Below are 20,024 nucleotides of genomic sequence, written 5' to 3'. Positions count from 1 at the left end.
CGTCGGTATCTCAATACCTAGTTCAATCTCGTTACCGGCAAGTCTCTTTACTCGTTTTGTAATACATCATCTCGCAACTAACTCATTAGTTGCAATGCTTGCAAGGCTTATGTGATGTGCATTACCGAGAGGGCCCAGAGATACCTCTCCGACAATCAGTGACAAATCCTAATCTCGAAATACGCCAACCCAACATGTACCTTTGGAGACACCTGTAGAGCTCCTTTATAATCACCCAGTTACGTTGTGACGTTTGGTAGCACACAAAGTGTTCCTCCGGCAAACGGGAGTTGCATAATCTCATAGTCATAGGAACATGTATAAGTCATGAAGAAAGCAATAGCAACATACTAAACGATCGGGTGCTAAGCTAATGGAATGGGTCATGTCAATCACATCATTCTTCTAATGATGTGATCCCGTTAATCAAATAACAACTCTTTTGTTCATGGTTAGGAAACATAACCATCTTCAATTAACGATGCTAGTCAAGTAGAGCATACTAGTGACACTTTGTTTGTCTTATGTATTCACACAATGTATTATGTCTCCGGTTAATTACAATTCTAGCATGAATATAAACATTTATCATGATATAAGGAAATAAATAATAACTTTATTATTGCCTCTAGGGCATATTTAAGTTGGAGAAACTGTCACCCGCTAGCCACCTTTGTGCAAAGCACGTCGGGAGAACCGGTCTCGCGTAAGCGTACGGGTAATGTTGGTCCGGGCCGCTTCATCCAACAATAACGCCGAACCAAAGTATGACATGCTGGTAAGCAGTATGACTTATATCGCCCACAACTCACTTGTGTTCTACTCGTGCATATAACATCAACACATAAAACCTAGGCTCTGATACCACTGCTGGGGAACGTAGTAATTTCAAAATTTTCCTACGCACACGCAAGATCATGGTGATGCACAGCAACGAGAGGGGAGAGTGTTGTCTACGTACCCACGCAGACCGACTGCGGAAGCGTTGACACAACGTAGAGGAAGTAGTCGTACGTCTTCCCGATCCGACCGATCCAAGCACCGTTACTCCGGCACCTCCGAGTTCTTAGCACACCTACAGCTACGCTCCCCGGGCTCCGATCCAGCAAAGCTTCGGGGATGAGTTTCGTTAGCACAACGGCGTGGTGACGATGATGATGTTCTACCGACGCAGGGCTTCGCCTAAGCACTACAACGGTATGACCGAGGTGGAATATGGTGGCAGGGGGCACCGCACACGGCTAAGGAACGATCACGTTGATCAATTGTGTGTCTAGAGGTGCCCCCTGCCTCCGTATATAAAGGAGCCAAGGGGGAGGGGGCCGCCGGCCAGGAGGAGGGCGCAGGAGGAGTCCTACTCCTACCGGGAGTAGGACTCCCCCCCCCAATCCTAGTTGGACTAGGATTCCTCGAGGGGGAAAGAGACGGAGGGGGGCCGGCCACCTCTCCTAGTCCTAATAGGACTAGGGGAGGGGGGAGGCGCGCGACCACCTTGGGCTGCCCCTTTCTCCTTTCCACTAAAGCCCATTAAGGCCCATATGGCTCCCGGGGGGTTCCGGTAACCTCCCGGTACTCCGGTAAAATCCCGATTTCACCCGGAACACTTCCGATGTCCAAATATAGGCTTCCAATATATCAATCTTTATGTCTCGACCATTTCGAGACTCCTCATCATGTCCGTGATCACATCCGGGACTCCGAACTAACTTTGGTACATCAAAATGCATAAACTCATAATAACTGTCATCGTAATGTTAAGCGTGCGGACCCTACGGTTCGAGAATAATGTAGACATGACTGAGACACATCTCCGGTCAATAACCAATAGCGGGACCTGGATGCCCATATTGGCTCCTACATATTCAACGAAGATCTTTATCGGTCAGACCGCATAACAACATACGTTGTTCCCTTTGTCATCGGTATGTTACTTGCCCGAGATTCGATCGTCGGTATCCAATACCTAGTTTAATCTCGTTACCGGCAAGTCTCTTTACTCGTTCCGTAATACATCATCTCGCAACTAACTCATTAGTTGCAATGCTTGCAAGGCTTATGTGATGTGCATTACCGAGAGGGCCCAGAGATACCTCTCCGACAATCGGAGTGACAAATCCTAATCTCGAAATACGTCAACCCAACATCTACCTTTGGAGACACCTGTAGAGCTCCTTTATAATCACCCAGTTACGTTGTGACGTTTGGTAGCACACAAAGTGTTCCTCCGGCAAACGGGAGTTGCATAATCTCATAGTCATAGGAACATGTATAAGTCATGAAGAAAGCAATAGCAACATACTAAACGATCGGGTGCTAAGCTAATGGAATGGGTCATGTCAATCAGATCATTCATCTAATGATGTGATCCCGTTAATCAAATAACAACTCTTTATCCATGGTTAGTAAACATAACCATCTTTGATTAACAAGCTAGTCAAGTAGAGGCATACTAGTGACACTCTGTTTGTCTATGTATTCACACATGTATTATGTTTCCGGTTAATACAATTCTAGCATGAATAATAAACATTTATCATGAAATAAGGAAATAAACAATAACTTTATTATTGCTTCTAGGGCATATTTCCTTCACTCAATAAGCCGACGTCAGCTGGTCGTGTGGCCGGCAAAGGCTTGTCCACAAAATGGTCGTCATACTATGGCGCTGGTGGGCGAAAGGAGAAAAAGACCAGCTCGGAAAGCCAGTCGCGAGAGGTTGAAGCACTCAAGGCGCAAGTGGCGCGGATTCCGGAGATGGTCCAAGAGCAAGTGCAACAACAACTAGGATCGACGCTCACCGGCATTATGCCTACCTTGATTCATGGGATGACGACGTGGATTGCGGGTGGCCAACAGGGGCCGCCCCCGATTCCCAGCTTCACGGCCAGCAACTCGCACAACACGTAGGCGGCGCCATTGGTGTCTCCGGCGGCGGCGGTATTGGTGTCTACGGCGGCGGCGGTATTGGTGTCTCCGACGCCGGCATTGGAGCTTAATGCACCCGGGTGTACGCCGGCCGGCACCTCGCCAGCAAGCGGCCCCTCCGTCAGTTGCACGCCCGCCGTTGGCGGTGCCTCGACATTAGCCGAGCTCGACAACATCACGGTAACTAAGCCTCTCGGCCGAGGACTTCATCTCCTTGCCTTTGACTAGGCATCCCTGACGCCCTACATGTTTTTGCAGGGCGCCGCCGACGTTCCTTGCACTCTCCTGCACTTCGTGGGCGGCGAGTTGGTCGATGTCGCCAAGGGCAGAATCGTTCAACCGGGCAACCCCGTGTTCCACGGTAATCCGATGCCACCCACAATGTATAGGGTTGAAGTGGTTCAGGTGCTGCCAGGCTGCGACGAGCTGTTACCTCCGATTCGACCCGCTGGGGCCGACAAAGAAGATGAGATGACCCTCAGCGCCTGCGTAAGCTGGCCCCTGCTTTGGCCGAAGAGCCAGATTCGTTTGGGGGCGGGGGACACCACCCCACAGACAAGACCGCCAGTCGTGCCGGCGCCAAGCCATGGCAAGAACGCCGCAACGCTACCGGACATGCCGGACATCCCTATGGCACAGGATCCGGACATGCATATGGCACAGGATCCGGACGACGACGACAATGACGATGGTAATTTACCAACGTCGATAAGTACTTTGCCGAACATGGGCACGGTGATGAGTTCTGCGGGCCTCCTTCTCAAGAACCCAAACAAGACGACCGCGATCTAGCTGGTACGGCGGAGAAACCCAATTGCAACAGGCGTCGTCTGGCGTTCAGTTCTCAGGAGACGCCTCCAGCTGCCGCCTTCACCGAGCCTCAGATAGCGGAGGTGCCAAATATTATCAGCCCCAACACGCTCAAGAAGGCGGTCTGTGAGCAGAACTCGGTCCCATTACAGCAGATCAAGAAGAAGGGCCGGAAACGGCCGACTAAAACGGCCGTCGGTGCGAGCCAGCCGGCAGCGAGTACGATCCGTGCTCAGGACGGGCCACCTTCACCTAAGGATATCTCGAGGAGGGTGCATGTGGCGGGTAGGGCGATGCTACCGACAAATATGCTCAATGCTGCAACCGGTGCTATGCGGAGTCTGCACGACAGTGTTCTTTCTTTGGAGAAGCGGCGTCTCAGAGAGAATGATGTGGCATACCCGGTTTTCGTGGCCAAGGTGCCAGAGGGCAAGGGCTTTGTGGATGGCGCCATCGGGGGTACGATCGTCCTGCGGTTTGATGACATCTTTGCTATGTTCAACCTTCATCCGCTGCACTACACCTTCGTTCGGCTATTTTCGCTGAGTATGGAGATGCGGATCATTAGAGACAAGACCCCGGACATCGTGATCGTCGACCCCTTCTACATGCGTGCCAAGCTCTTGAGCAGCGCTGGGGACCGCCAAGTCGCGAGTTCACACCTCGAAGACGTCATTCTGGCAAACCCAGATAAGGATAACTTCCTTGTGGCTTACTTTCCCGAGTAAGTCATCCCTTAACCGCCCCGTAACATATGATTTCTTAGATTTCGATCGTTCTTTTTTTTCTAACATTCCGTGTTCTGTGTAGTGACACACATTGCACACTCATCCTCTTAAGCCCGAAATATTCCATGGCCACGTATTTCGACCCGAACCGTAACTCCAAGATAGACTACACAAATATCAAGAAAGTTCTTGATGATGTTCTCCCCGGCTACGCCAAATCTGGAGGCACCTTCATCAGGGTAGTTCGTAAGTACGGCAAGCACGTGTTCGCCCACAATACGACGTTCTGCTGCGTCAAGCAGCCGCCTGGCGGTCAGAAGGATGCCTACTACGCCCTCCATCACATGCGGGCGATCGTAAGGGACCATCATCACCTTCTGCTACCAAATAATCTCAAAGATTGGGCCGCGAGCTTGTCGGCAATCCAGGACGCGGACATCAGACAAGAATTCTTTCGCATCCAGTCGGAGTTTGCGGACATCATCCATCAAGATGTCCTTCATACCTCGGGGCAGTTCTTCCTTAGATATCAACCGTCCAACATTGAGATAGACGGAATGCTACAAATGCAGGCTGACAACGCCCGCGATTTCATGACCATCACGACAGACGGCGGCTTCATCCATGCTCTTGTCCATGAGTCGAGTCAAAAGTAGTGATGTGTAGTTCTGAAACATTAATTGGCTCATGTTGTAACTAAACTTTAATGAATTGTATGTCTCTTTGGTTTGGACAGTCGTTCAACTTAGATGTAATCGATGCTATTTATTAGTAGGACCATGAATCGTGCTATTAATGTCTTGCTTTTCTCTTCCGATCCTTTTGTTGCATACTTATATATTGCTTATGTATGTATTGTCTGTTGTTTGGCTTGTGCATAGAGATGCCGTCGTATGTCGTGTACAAGGGTAAGGTTCCCAGAGTCTACGACGACTGGGATGAGTGTCGGAGACAGTTTCACCGTTTCAGCGGTAACAGTTACAAAGGGTACACCACTAGAGCGGAGGCGGAATCTAGATACGCCCGCTATCTAGCGGGAGAGAGGAGGGAGCGTTGGAGGAACCGGATGAAGACCAGTTTCATCGTGATGATGCTCATCGTGATGACCGCAGCTCTCTTCTATGTGATGGTAGTTTAGATGATTGATATCAACTTGTAATGTGAAGACAAACTCGATACTCGCGGTCTCGAGACTTGTAATGTTTTATCTTTGTTCGGTCTTTTGAATTCGGAGACTAATATGATGAATTGTATTCGGAGACTAATCTTCTATTGTATTCAATGAATCTGCTGTTGCTGTGTGCTACTGTCTATATTCTGTCAAATAATATATTTTGTAACCTGTGCAAAAATCAAAAACTAAAAAAAACCTAATATTCATACTAATGGCGCATCACTACAGAGTGCGCCATTAGTATGCCAAGTATACTAATGGCGCATCCATCTGCAGTGCGCCATTAGTGTGCCAAAGCACATGGTTAAATATGGCACCTGGGAGGCATACTAATGGCGCATGGTGTTATATACTAATGGCGCACTTGGTGGTGCGCCATTAGTAATAAACACTAGTGGCGTGATACTAATGGTGCACCAGTGATGCGCCATTAGTAGGCAAAACTGGTGCGCCATTAGTAGGCCTTTTCCTAGTAGTGAGGGGTTCCGTCGAACTCACCCGCGCCTTCCTCAGAGCCGGCTATGCCCACCTCCCACGGGGCTCGCCGAGGATGTTCACCCTCAACGAGGTTCGTGACCGCGGCGGCATCCTCCTACTGCTCACGGTCACCTTCACCAACCCATTTGACGCGCGCGAGCTCCTCGGCCAAGTCTTTTGGTGCGGCTGCGAGGCCATCTTCTTCACCGTCTACAACATCTATACCAACTACGAGAGCATCTTCCCCACTCCAGGCCAGATGCACTCCCTTCCCTACGACAAGGAGGAGAAGGTGTGAAGATGAAGATGGTGTTGAAGGGGTGCGCGCGGCCAAGGTGGAGAAGAAGGTCAAGAAGAAGATGTTCAAGCCCGGAGTCAAGCTCGTCATGTTTCGTTTTTTATTTTGTTGCTTTTCTATGTCGTGTCGTGTCGTGTCATGTTTCGTCATGTGTCCGTGAACTTTTTATTGTAATGGTACGGTGTGTTGCATCTTATCTAAGTTATTAGGGTTTATTATGTGTGTTAAAAAATGTCCGTGCTCAAACATATCATTTCTTCCCTAAACCAAGTCATGAAGTTCGAGAACTTGTGGTTTTCATTAATGAAAACCCTAATGAAAATCGGAGGGTGTGAGAAGCCCTCTGTTTCATTCAAAAAAAATTCATGAACTAACATGCAAATTTATTCCCTTTAAATTCTAAACCAAGTGCCACTCTAACCCTTAAACCAAGTGCCACTCTAACCAAAATCATGTGGCAGTGCAAACATACGTTTTCAACCTTCCAACCCTCCAAAATTTCAGTGAAAAACAAAGGAAAACCACTCTCACGCGTGTGCAAACATTCACGGTCTCACTATTTTTTTTGATAAATTTCACAGTCTCACTATGTATACCTTCCTTCCCTACCCATGTCAAAGTCTTGCCATCTGTCCTAGCGGTTACCAGCGCAGCCCTAAACACCACAAACCCACGCGGTCTTGGGTTCGAGTCCCCAGCCGCACCAATTTTTTGTGCATTTTTCACCCTTCATTTTTTAGACAAATTATTTTTTTCTCAATGTAATGCCCTTAAAAAATGTTCATTTATTTTGGCACCAGGTGTAAACCTCTACCAGAGCTGAGGCACATTTTCCATGACATTTTGGTCTTTGATTTAAATCACGGTGTATTTGAATTGGATTAATTAAAAGCTCCAAAAAATTTCTAACCTTAATTGTTTGGCTCTGGAATAATTCAATTAGCTTCCACAAAAAGTTTCAGCATTATGATTTACTGCCTAAATTAAATCATAACAGAAAACAGAAAAATACGCAAGAGAACCCCCGAATGGGCCTAATTGGATGCAGTTGGCCCATTAGTGTAGCCTGCACTTGGCTCTACGCTCTGAATTTGGCCCAAGAGCAATCTTTTTTTGACAGAAAGGCAGAGCAGAGAGCTGCATTTCATTGATCAAAAGTTTTTGAATTCCTAATTTCTTCTCTTTTTTTCAACATATTTAAATGTTGGTCACTTTTTCTCTTTTTTTCAACATTTAAACAACTTTGACCAACATTTAAACTAGGTTAATTTCTCATAAAATTTCAAGATTACAAATTCCTCCATAGTTCATGCCTTTCCATACATTTTCAACATTACAACCAGTGCGATTACCATACCTACAAATGCACAAAAGTATTTGCAAATGGGTGTTGGTAGTGCTTGATCTTCAAGCTTCCTAACCTTCTTCTTCAACATCCTAAGATCAACAGCTAGCTCTCTGTCAGTGCGTGCTTCGCCCTCCATCCCTTCTTCCGGAGCTCGTGATGCGGCCACTGTCGTTCGTGGCAGCATGCGCAACCATTCTTCATGCTCTTCTTGCAGTTCATTCATCAGAGTCTTGGCCAGAGCATCGACCCAAAGAAAGAAGCATGTCACCTGCATAAACACCAAACAGATCAACCCATTGCTCAAAGGTTCCGACCACGAAAATGGTGCAGTTGCCCCGATTCTTACCTCATTCTCGCTGCACACGTAGAACGGACGATTCTGGTTCCTCGGTGTCTGAGAAACCCTCCGATCAACACCCGCCCGGCACCGCGGACAGACGAAGATAGGAATGTCCACACGCGCCCGGCTCTGCATCCGCGAGGTGGCGCGGGATCTTGAGGAAGACATGGAGCTCGGAGCCGAAGGGGATCTCAACACCGCCGCGCCCTCCACTGCTAGCTTCCCACCGCCGTGCTCTCCCTCTCGCCGTGGTCACCGCCGTGCTCTCTGTCGCTGTGGTCACCGCCGCTGTCGCCCGCTTATATAGCACACCCGCCAACGGCTCTCTGCTCAACGGCTCTCTGCTGGGTCCCACAAGCCACACGTGCAACGGTCTGAATAAAATTGGCCGTCTCTGCCGCCTGGTCCCACCTGTAAGGGCCGAGTCAAAAGGTTGACCTGACGGAGACGGCAGAGTTCACGGAACGAGTCGGTGCGCACGGACTAGGGGCAAAACTGAGCACAATTCGCATCTGAGGGCAAAACTGAGTACATGGACACCACTAAGGACAAAAGGATAATTAGCCCATTAATATAAGACATTTTAGATTGCCAACGCATAAAATAGAGAGGGCGATGCGGTACACCCAAGAAGAATAGACTATGTTTCTGATCAGGAGCCCAAGTCCCATGGGTTCAGCACCGTGGCAGAATGTGGCCTATGGTGATCAAGGACGCCAGAGGATTAATAGAGAGAATCAGCAGAAAAGATGAGTTTATTTGGCAAAATTTCTCTAGGAAGAGGGTGGGGGCAGCGCGAGTATCGTCCTTTGGCTGGATGCACTGAACACTTATGGACATGCACATAGGTAAAGCAAACAAGCACTCAAAAATAGACTTTCGTCCCGCTTTATAAATATAGAAAGCACTGCATGTCCATGGTGTTGACCAAGATGAACTGCCCACCACTTAGTTAGGCAGTCGAGTACTCGAGTTGACGATGGTACTAGCATGCCAGCCAACTTCAACCTTGACGTCGACCAATGATGCCTGCACTGTAGCAAGTAATCCATCCTTTAGTTAATCTTCGATTCCCAAAGTGCATTATCAGATAAAACATTGAACTATAATATATATCATGGAGTGAAATGTGTCAATAATCCATTAACTTAAACTGATTGCATGCTTTAAATCAACAACTCAAAAATGATCAATTTTGGACATAAAATCGTGAATTTGATCAAATAAGGCCAAAACCAATTCAGGAGATAATAAACCGACCGCATGGCTACCACGTCAGCGCTCCCTAGACCGCTCGTGAACTTACTGTCTTTATAGGAATCTAATCCCTCCGTTCCAAAATAAGTGACTCGACTTTGTACTATCTTTAATACAAAGTTAATATAAAGTTGAGCCACTTATTTTAGGACAGAGGGAGTATTTGCCAACTTGCCCCTTTTTGATGCACACTACCGGCATATAGGGATTCTTGGTCGTAGCTACCACCTAAGGATGGCTTGTCTCAAAAACAAAAACAAAAACCTAGCGATGGCCGTGCTAGTAACATTAGTGAGCTAGCTTCGCTGAAGCCAGGGCGTTTGGGCCGGCCCACTATGCACCCAATCGTTTTCTTTTATTGTTTTACTTAGAAGTATAGATAGCAATTTTCTGTAGCACCCCTATCTTATCTGTTCTTATTTCGAAATTTTTGAAATTACGAATATATACGATGAACAATTTTAAAATACACATTAAATATTTTGTAATGTACATTGAACAGTTTTTTAATACACATTGAATATTTTTGTAATGTACGTTGAACAATTCATGAATACACATTGAACATTTTGTGTAATATATGCTGAAAAAAATCAAATACATAATGAACATTTGTAGTATTTCGTTGAACAAATTCTTAATATACGATGAATATTTTTATAATGCATGCTGAACTTCTTTGTAATATACCGTGCACATTTTTTTAATACACGATAAACATGTTTATAATACACATTGAACATTGTAGACAGTGAACTTTTGTATAATACTATAAAATAGAAAAATGAAACAAAGAAAAATACAAAATACAAAATAAAATACAAAATACAAATACAAAACATAAAAAATAAAAAGAAAACAGAAAAGAACAAGTGAACAGAAATAAAAATATGAGGAAACAGGGAACCTCGACTTGTGGGCCAGTCCAAACTGGGCGTTGGGGCCGCGGCTCCTTGACGCACGGGCGCCTCAGATAATCTGCCGGGCGCCTCAGAGAAGAACACTAGAAAGAAAGAGCGTGTTGGAGTCTTCAATAACAAGCCCGGCGCAATCAGCGGTTCTCCATCAACCAATGCAGGGGCTGGTTCCCGGTTGACATTTAAGCGAGCGCGAGACGATGAGCAATGCAAGTGGCCATGCATGCGATGGTGATCGCCGGCCAACCACATTCCCTCTAGGCCGTCTGGTCTACAATTCATTCCAACTATCTTAGGGCGCGAAATTTTTGTGACATGTGTGTTTGTTCATCTGTCGCTAAGAAGAAATGTTACTATATACAGAGTGATGATGTGCTTGAGGCCGACCACAATCAACACGTACAATATATATCACTAGAGAACAAAAACGCGTGCTTAGCGTGCCACGCTTTATAGAGTTAACAAAGGGACTGTTAATCAGTGTTAAGAATGATACGTATCCGTATAGGAATGGAAATCTTAATAATCCTACTAATTAGCAAAAACCCTACATCTACGGGCAGCTACGAATGATTAACAAACCTCCTACTAGCGAACTCTCCCCTGATTTTCAAAGTGGTGGGCCCTTCCTCCCCTAATCTCTAATCACAAGTCCCCACGTCGCAAATTACATTAATCTTGTAATTAGCATTATGTAAGTGTAGCATTACTCACTAAGGCTGGTCACAGTGGGGAGTAACTTATACTAGTGTCATGCATATGACACTAGTCTAAATTACTATCTTCATAGTGCAAAGTAACATACTAGTAGTATCACATAGGACTTCATTAATTAACTTGTAGACTCATCTTATTTTGAAAAGCGCTATGTTACAGTAACATATTATGTTACCACTTCTCATTAACTACATGCCACATAAGCAAAAAATTCTCGGAGTACGCTATGTTACTTGATAAGTTATTCCCACTATGACTAGCCTAATTACCTAGTTCTCACTGCTTACCTAGGTGAAAGAAATGAAGCAAAGTATCGATAGGAGGGCAATGTGCAATCAATAGAACGGCTGATGTGTAATCAATGTGAGGAGACGTTTCCGTCGGCTACGAAGGTGTGTATGGTGATTTCGTCAATTTAAAAATGATATGTCGACTCCGTTTCGTGCATGTGTTTATAAAATAAGTATATGTGTATGTAAGAGAGTCTACGACCGTGTTAAAAAAATCTCCACGGGGCCAACAGCCTACAAATAGGTTCCAGTGACACACACACACAAACACAGCCGCAGCTCATCAGCCATGCAAGACCTACTCGTTCTCACCTTGAGCTTGATGCTCCTCTTCGTCGCCATGGTCGTCCGGCGGCATGGGCATGCATCGAGCAAGGCGGTCTACACGCGCCTCGCCACCCGCCTCAAGTCGACTTTCGCGGGCTGGCTCCGGCAGCCAGCCATCGTCATCAGGGACCGCGCGACAGCGCACCGCCTTCTCGTCCGTGGCTGCGTCGGCGGCTCCTTCTCCAACCGCCCGCCATCCATGGCGCCAAGCGCCGTCCTCTCGCACCGCCGCTACCACAACCTAACCTCGGCGCCGTACGGCCCGTTCTGGCGCGTCACGCGCCGCAACCTCACCTCCGAGGTCCTCCACCCGATGCGCCTCCACCGCTACGCCGCCGCCCGCCGCGACGCGCTCTGCGATCTCGTCGCGGACCTCAAAGAGCAGTGCACGTCCAGCCCCGACGGCCTTGTCCTCGCGGCGGAGAGCATCCGCACCGCCATGTTCGGCCTGCTCGCGACCATGTGCTTCGGCGACGGCGTCGACCCGGGCCTCATCCGCGCGATGGCCGACGCCCAGCACGACCTCGTCCAGTTCTTCCCTGAGCTGCGCGTCTTCGCGAAGCTACCGGCGATTGCTAGGCTGATCCACCGCCAACGGTGGAGCAAGCTAGTCGCGCTGCGGCGGAAGCAGGAGGAGATGTACCTCCCGCTCATCCACGCCCGCCGCAGCCGGCAACGCCAATCTGGCGAGACGCCGGCGTATGTGGACACGCTCATGGACCTCCGGGTGCCGGACGACCACAACAAACGCAGGCGGCCGCGTAGGCTCACCGACGGCGAGCTCGTGGGCATGTGCTCCGAGTTCCTTGGTGCAGGAACTGAAACCGTGGCCGCGGCGCTGCAGTGGATCATGGCGAACCTGGTGAAGCGCCCACACATGCAGGAGGCTGTCCGTAGGGAGATCAACGCTGCCGTTGACGCGGACGCCGAGGAGGTGGGCGACGAGGTTCTTGGGAAGCTAGACTACCTCAACGCTGTCGTCATGGAGGTGCTCCGGCTGTACCCCACCGCCACCTTGGTGTTTAGGCAGGTAAATAAGCAACGGACTGCATGCTGACATGCATGAGACATATTCCTTTCTTAATTAACTTTCTCTAAAGCCAAACTTCACAGGCTTTGACCAAGTTTATGAATAATATATTAACAAATAAACCACCAAATCAATATCATTAGATTCATCATTGAATACGTTTTCAACCATATCAATTTGTTATCTTAATGTTCATATTGTTTGCTATAAACTTGATAAAAACTACTTTCGTCAAAGCTAATATGTAGAGTAAACAAAAATAGGGGGAGTACTACAATAGAGATGAAATAACTAACCGAGGACATTAATGTAACTTTTTGCTACCGACAAGGTGTCGGAAGAAGACGACATCGTTCATGATGGCCAGCGTATTCCGACGGGCACCAATGTGCTCTTCCCGCTGAAATCTCTGGCGCAAGACAAGGCGACGTGGGCCGACCCGAATGAGTTCAAGCCAGAACGGTTCCTAGCCGACAAAGGTGGGGAAAACGTCAGCCTTGTTGCGGCTGCCGGAAGCGGTGGGGAGATCAGGATGATACCGTTCGGTGCCGGCCGAAGGGTTTGCCCCGGCATGGGCGTCGCCATGCTCCACATGGGATACTTCACTGCCAACCTCGTCAGGGAGTTTGAATGGAGGGAGGCGGAGGGGGAGCTGGTTGTCGATCTCCGCCCGCATTTTGGGTTCTTCACTGTCATGAAGCACCCGTTACGTGCTCACCTCGCCGTGCTTCCGTGACGGACGGGCTCGAAAGGAGGAGTAAATTAGAAATGATATACTAGCTTGTAAGATTGTAATTTCCTTTGTGTAAGCTGCAACCTTTGTTGTCGTCTCTGTTGCATGCATAATGCATTGCATGCTCAAAATAAGCTTAACCTCTATGTAGGGATTGGGTTCTGAACATCTAAAGCACATCGTTGTCGGTTGTTCTGTTATGTTGGCCGTTCATGATAGTTTAAGAATGAACAGATCAAGCGCACAAGGCAACTATGTCAGTCGACTGAATTTTATTGGTGTTTTAAGTCACCCATTACCATTCCATGCATTTTGCATCCAATTGGACAAGCAAGGGTATAGCACAACTGGAAAGTTTCATTTTTCACTCGAATTCCGAGGATAAAAGAAAATACAACCCATGGAATCCCACTAACCTGAATTATGTTGTTTGGTTGGCATGTCACTACCTCATGACACCATAGATTCTACTGGTTAAACCTTTTAATTGCACGTTGGGTCTCCCGATCACTCGATCAGAAACATTTCTTTGATTTTGGCAATGAGATCGTTAAACCAATATCCCGGTTCCTAATGATGCCAGACCTACGATTAACCTGACAACGAAGGTCTAGTCCCCGCAAGCAATTGAGAACAAACAAAAACTATGATATGTGATATGAATATTGCGGATATAGATGAAGTTCTTGTATTCCAAAGAGATGATAAAGTTAAGGTTCCAATAGAGGTATTGGTGGTTGTTGGACACAAATGAAGTATATGAAGTTACATCGGCATCTAACTTTTAGCTAAATAAAATATAACCCTAAAACGAACCCCTAAGGGGGTATTTAAGGAGAGGCGGAGGGGGTGGATTCGGCCACCCCAAGGAGGGGGGCTAAACCCTAGATTGGTTTCCTCCTTATGTATGGACTCTAAAAACAACCTATGGTGTTTATTACAAAAATACATGAGTCTGGGTCAAAATGAGATGGTGCATCACCTATAGATGGTTATGGACGATATTATGAAGTGATATCCTGTATATTTAATCAATTTATTCATGTGTCATTATGGCAGCATTAAAGTCCTAAAATCTCCACTCGAAATGTTGTATTTATTCCTCATATTTTGTTGTCATCTCCATGCTTGCTAATGCTCTAATGGTTGTCCCTCTTGTACATGATAGGTCCTTCATTTCTTAGTAATACAAACATATTTGACTTAGCCAACATCATATCCCCATGAACACTCGAGAAACTTTGTACGAAGGAAGTAAATGATATTTAGGTTGACGTATGCAATCTCTGGTGATTGATCCTTGTCTTTCTGCCTGCCGCTACGAGGCAAAGAAGAAGGTGGGCGATGTGCAGGAGGCTGGTCAACGCGGACCTCGCCTGGCAAAGCGCGACCATCGAGTCTCGTTCACTGTCGACCTCAACACCGACTATAACTTGACGGAGTCACATTCTCCGGGGCTTGTCCGGTCAAGGATGTCTGGTGCGGACCGCTCGTTCGTTGGTACCCGGTCACTATTTTCTGAAATTCTTATCTAAGTAGGACGATGGGGAGATGATGAATATTATCCACGACGGAGGGGGTGATGAAGACGAACAAGTGGAGGACTCCCAGCCAGAGGAACAGCCGCAGTCGGGCACCTAGCAGACATGCACCCAACAACCGGACAAGTTTTCCGTTTTTTACAAACAAGTGCGAAACCGCTGGTCAAGTGGCGCGGCAGTCCAGGTTCTCGTGAGTTTTGTGGGTTTTTTTGTGTTGGACCATTTCATTGATTTGCTCAATGTTGCAACTTGTTGACCATCCATTGTCTTCGTTTGCTAACATGTATTTTGTATGCATGCTATACCACAAGACAGAGAAGAAGAACTTCATTTATATGCATTGTTGGTTGAAGTTGAATGGGCAAGACAAGTGGGCCTCCTTGATTACCAATTCCGCCAATACCACCATGGTCAATGAATATAAAGGTGGTGATCCAACTATTCCAAAACAAGATTGGATTAGTCCAACCATTAAGATGATTAGGAACCAAGGGAAGAAGTGGGAGAAGAAGAAGAAGAAGAAGGAGAAGCGACAAGGAGTGGCAACCAAGATGACGAAGAAGTTAAAGGACATCACGACGAAGAAGGATGAGACAATGGTAGCGCCAATGAGGTGAAGGAGGAAAAGAAGGCGGGGAGGTTTGGTATGTTCATGGAGATGCAATACAAGAAACTCAAGCTCCGAGAGAAGAAGCTTCAGATTAAGGCCGCCTTGGACGACTCTAAAATGTTGTTCCTGAAGATGTTGGACTTGGATCCTGATGCAACGAATATTGTACAAGTGTAATATGCGAGCATATTGAAGCACTTCGCGCAAACGGTGGAGGCCAGACAAGCCGAAGAGTGAGGTCCTTTCCATGGACAACTGAACTGGAGGAGGTCTTTGACACAGATATCTGGACTAGTAACTTTTGGGATCGATTGGATGTAAAAACTTTTTGAACTCCCGGTGTTTTTTTGTTGTTGTGATTGCATACGTTTGCAACTATTAAGCATATGCTTAAATTGGTATTGATCTAGATATGCATGTCGAATGGAGGAGGCTTAAGCAGGGGTGGACATTTGGTGACAACATTTGCGTGGCCTCCACCCCTATTGTTGTTCGTCGTTACGTTCAGGCATGTCCGCGGACATTTGGTGAGGTCGATTTTGATGATCCACGTTGGAGTTGCCCTTAGCTTATTTTAATTTATAACGATGTATTTCTTTGTCTAACCTGTGTGGTGGCAACTATGTTAATCTCAGAAATGACTCTTTTGAGAGTGATTTGCATCTGGTCACACAACTATGACAGTTTAGAAAGCTTGCAACCAAATTTCTGCAAGGAACTATTTGACTGAAAGGAACATCACATGATTTGAAAGGATTCTTATTTGGATGATTTATTGCGGAGCTCGTTTGATTTTAAGATTATAACTTATACAATTTTTCCCTGTTGACTATACTTTTCCAAATAATTTTTTCATTGAGCCAAACCTCATGGAAAACTACCTTTGTATCGATGACAATTGTTGCAAAGAACTGGTCCTTAAAAAAACCTCCTCTCTCTCTCTCTCTCTCTCTCTCTCTCTCTCTCTGATACAACCAAACAGCGTCTATTACATATTCATTTGTATTTAGATTTTCTATGAATCGACATGCCATAAAATAAAATGCCATGTTTTTTTGTTTTGTTTCTATGGCTTTGGAATCATGCGGATCAAAGAGGCCATTACTGTCAGTACTAAATATAACAGCATCATATTTCTTTTCATGCTGCAGCTTGAGTGCAATTTACTCTGATGCAGAGGCCGGGGATATCCCCCTTTTCTAAAATAAAAAAAAAGCTTGAGTGCAACTCTCCCAATTTCACATGATGTCTCCACACAAAAGAATGCAGCAATTGCAGTGTGCATCACAAAAGCAAAACAGACATCATAATATAGAGTACTACTCCTACTTGCCATAAATTTCTTTGGGAACAGCAATGCAGGGCATAACCCCTCCGGGTCACAACACATGTTCTTGACAGAAACAGAGGTGGTTCCTCAAGGCACACAAATCAGGTGGCACGCTCCTCATTTACAAGCATCATGAAACATAATCTAGCAACCGCAATAGCAGTTAATACACACAGTGCAGTATATAAGATACTAATGTAAGCTGATTAGAACACCATTCCAGAGCAGATTCAGACAGGGAAGCTCTGCTCATCCGTCCTCCATCAGTAGTGTCTGTCAGGTCCATGGTGCATGTCCTGAAATCTGCAGGCAGATGAAACTGGTCAAGCTGATGAACTTGCCCGTAGATGATCATGACCGATGTACACGAATTCCAGTGACGCTCAGTTGCATATGATGCTTACCAGAGGCGGAGGACGTAGCCATGGAGGTTGCCCTCCTGCAGGTTGGGCTGCACCGGCTGGAGCTTGTACTCCTGCAGCTGCGGCGAGAGCTTGAGAGCCGTCATGGAGGACTCGGCGTCCTGGCCGTAGATCTGGTCGCCGACGTCCCACAGAGGGAACAGCTTCGGATTCATCACGTCGGCCGACTGGCCCGGCTGATCCCTCGCCGGATTCTTTTTTTGACAAACACAAGCAAATTCATCAAGGGTGAGTAAATTGCAGCACAAAATCACCTGACAAGGAGAAATTAAGCTGAGATGTGTTACCATGTGGAACATGTAGCTGCTGCTCTGGTCCTCTGACATGTGCATCTCCTGTATTCAGAATTAAATCCACAGAACTCCATCAAAACTCAACTCTTTACCACACACAAAAAAAAGAAAGAGTTCTGATAAAGGATGGCAGGAATGCCGGACAAATCAATGCATCTTGTCTCGCATACCCTCTGGCGCATCTCGAGCAGCTGCTGGTCAAGTAGCTGCTGCTGCGACAAATTAAATTAGGGCATTAGCACTGGGCACAGAGGAATGCAGAGTTTCATATCTGAGTAAAAGAAAATATAGAACTGTTGCATCGTGTTGCTGGGTGGTTACCTTCCTAAGGCGAACCTTGTACAGCGAGAACTCGATCTGCTGCTCAAGATTGCTCACGTCTTGCAGGGTCAGCGAGCCCAGGTCCTCGCCCATGTACTGCCTCATGATGATCTTCAGCCTGTTGCTCTCATCCTTCATCCTTGTCATCTCATGGATGATTTTCTTCATCAAAAAGAATGGAAGATTATTAGCTAAAACCAGAAAAAAATTAACAATGTTAATTGATTTAGCCTAAACTGGTGTACCTGCTGGACGTCCATCTCATCAAAGCGGGTGCTGGGGGCTTTCAGGTATCTGTCAAAGATGTTTGCAATCCTGCCACACACAAAATGGAGAACAAAAAACAGTCAGGGCTTAGTTGATCATCATCGGTTCTTCATATACTTTCAAATTGATCTTGACTTCATTACTAAAACGTGCAGATCAGCAACAACAGAAGTTGGAAGTTCCCAACAAAAAGTTCAACAGGAAGTATACACATTGAGAAAAACTGCACAAGACTAACTGAACATACAAAAGAACGTCATGACAACTCTAGAACAAACATTATGGGACCTGGACAGTATCCAAAATTTCCATTTCCCCTCAAGCCAAGAGGAGCAGAGAAAGATCAAATTGCAGAGAAATATGCAGTGGTTGAACTGGTGTGCAGAGATGTTTTACTCACCTCCATGGAGGGCTGGCGTACTCGTACATCTTGCCACTGCCGGAGAAGACGATCACCCCAACCTGCGCATCGCAAAGAATGGCCAGCTCGTTTGCCTTCTTGAGCAGGCCCATCCGCCTCTTGGAGAAGGTGACCTGGCGGCTCGTCGTGTTCTCGATCTTCTTGAGCTCCACTTTCCCACGCCCCATTGCTGCAGCTCAGTGGATCTCTTCTCCTCCTAAACCATAAAGAGCTCGTCAGATCATGGTGCCTACGTTCATCCAAGATGAGAATCAAGTAAATGGCTTCAAATGCAGAGTAGAGATGCACCGAATGGCTTCAAGTGCAAGAAGTAAGAAAAAGCAGATGGTTTCAAAAGCAAGAGTTCAGAAGCAAAGGTATTATCATAAAAGAACGACTTCTTCCAAGCTCCACAATGTTAAAGTCGAATCCAAGCACCACGCAGATCAAATGGCTTCAAATGCATGAGATGAGGCAGAGAAAACTGTATGCATAGACAGGAGAAACTGTATGCTGTGAAGAGTAAAAGAGTAGCATTTGCAAGACATGTTCTTGCAGAGAGTGTGTGCTGCAGAGCAAGAGAGGTAGAAGTCCAAAGAGGAGAGGCATTACCTGTGTAGGCTGTGGCTGCGTGTGCTTCTTCAGAAGGTGGATGGGGTAGCAAAGGGGCCAGGGGAACCTTTTATAAGTCTGGAAACTTCTTGTTTCAAGCCTCAAAGACTACTAATATTCTCATCATCTCTTGTCAGGCTGTCCCACTACATACTGGTACAGCAAATAAACATCTCATGCAATAAGGAAAAGAGAACAATTAAATCAAGCAATGTGGCCAACTTAAACTTTCTGCCCTAAATCCAATGGCATGCACAAACAGACTATTATTGTTGACCACAGACATCTATCCGCAAATCGCGCTAATGTGTGCCCTCAAATTAGCACCATTAGGACGAGCATCTCAAACAATGCAGCACAAGATTAATAATGCGTGTTGATCAAGTGCAAAGTGTGAGTTTCAGTGTGCATGAGAGAGGGTACCAGATGGCCGGAAATGTGGGTGCTGTGGACTGGTAACCGCCTCTTACCGGACATGGCAAGGGAGGTGAGCCTTGCATCCAGGCTACTCCTGTAAGAAGACCGACCTAGAACTGGCCAAGGCAGGGAATAACTCGCTGCAATAATGCTTTCCATAAGGTGGCCCTTGGTCCACTCCACGCTGCACCTAACCTGCTGGGATGCCAGGCAGAGGCATGCAGCCGTGGTCAAATGCATGATGGCATGTGTCACACACACACACATATCCCCTGCCAATGTCATCAGTTAAGATTTTGTGTTAAAAGATGGCAGATGATCTGCAGATATCTCTCTGCAAAGGTGTTTCAGTGAGACAGTGACTACTAGTACTCCGTTGCAATTGCACTTTCCTGGAGCATTGCTGTGGTTAAATGATGAGTGGTAAAAGATAGCAGATG

The 20,024-nt window shown here is 46.5% G+C and overlaps 2 protein-coding genes across 3 annotated transcripts; one reads left to right on the top strand and one right to left on the bottom strand.

Moving 5' to 3' along the window:
• Nucleotides 1-11,543: 11,543 nt before the first annotated feature.
• On the top strand, nt 11,544-13,571 carry LOC125533900 (cytochrome P450 89A2-like). The gene is made up of 2 exons (XM_048697227.1): nt 11,544-12,638; nt 12,970-13,571. Exons 1-2 carry the CDS (start codon nt 11,571-11,573, stop codon nt 13,372-13,374), a joined length of 1,473 nt encoding a protein of 490 aa, XP_048553184.1. The 5' UTR covers nt 11,544-11,570; the 3' UTR covers nt 13,375-13,571.
• A 3,285-nt stretch (nt 13,572-16,856) lies between these two features.
• Nucleotides 16,857-19,320, bottom strand: LOC125533899 (MADS-box transcription factor 31-like). 2 transcript variants are annotated; one of them, XM_048697226.1, is made up of 8 exons: nt 19,168-19,318; nt 18,556-18,772; nt 18,134-18,203; nt 17,889-18,050; nt 17,738-17,779; nt 17,562-17,609; nt 17,257-17,468; nt 16,857-17,155 (listed from the first exon to the last, which is right to left on the bottom strand). In XM_048697226.1, coding segments are annotated over exons 2-8 (723 nt in total). In that variant the 5' UTR covers nt 18,744-18,772; nt 19,168-19,318; the 3' UTR covers nt 16,857-17,154. The 2 variants fall into 2 exon arrangements, with proteins under 2 accessions (XP_048553183.1, XP_048553182.1); XM_048697225.1 differs by lacking the exon at nt 16,857-17,155 and having other exon boundaries at nt 17,253-17,468; nt 19,168-19,320.
• Between the last annotated feature and the right edge of the window lie 704 nt (nt 19,321-20,024).

This window comes from Triticum urartu, chromosome 2, assembly GCF_003073215.2.
Source record: "Triticum urartu cultivar G1812 chromosome 2, Tu2.1, whole genome shotgun sequence".
Classification (NCBI taxonomy): domain Eukaryota; kingdom Viridiplantae; phylum Streptophyta; class Magnoliopsida; order Poales; family Poaceae; genus Triticum; species Triticum urartu.
Note: the sequence above shows the minus strand (reverse complement) of the source record. Positions and strands in the feature narration are given on the sequence as shown.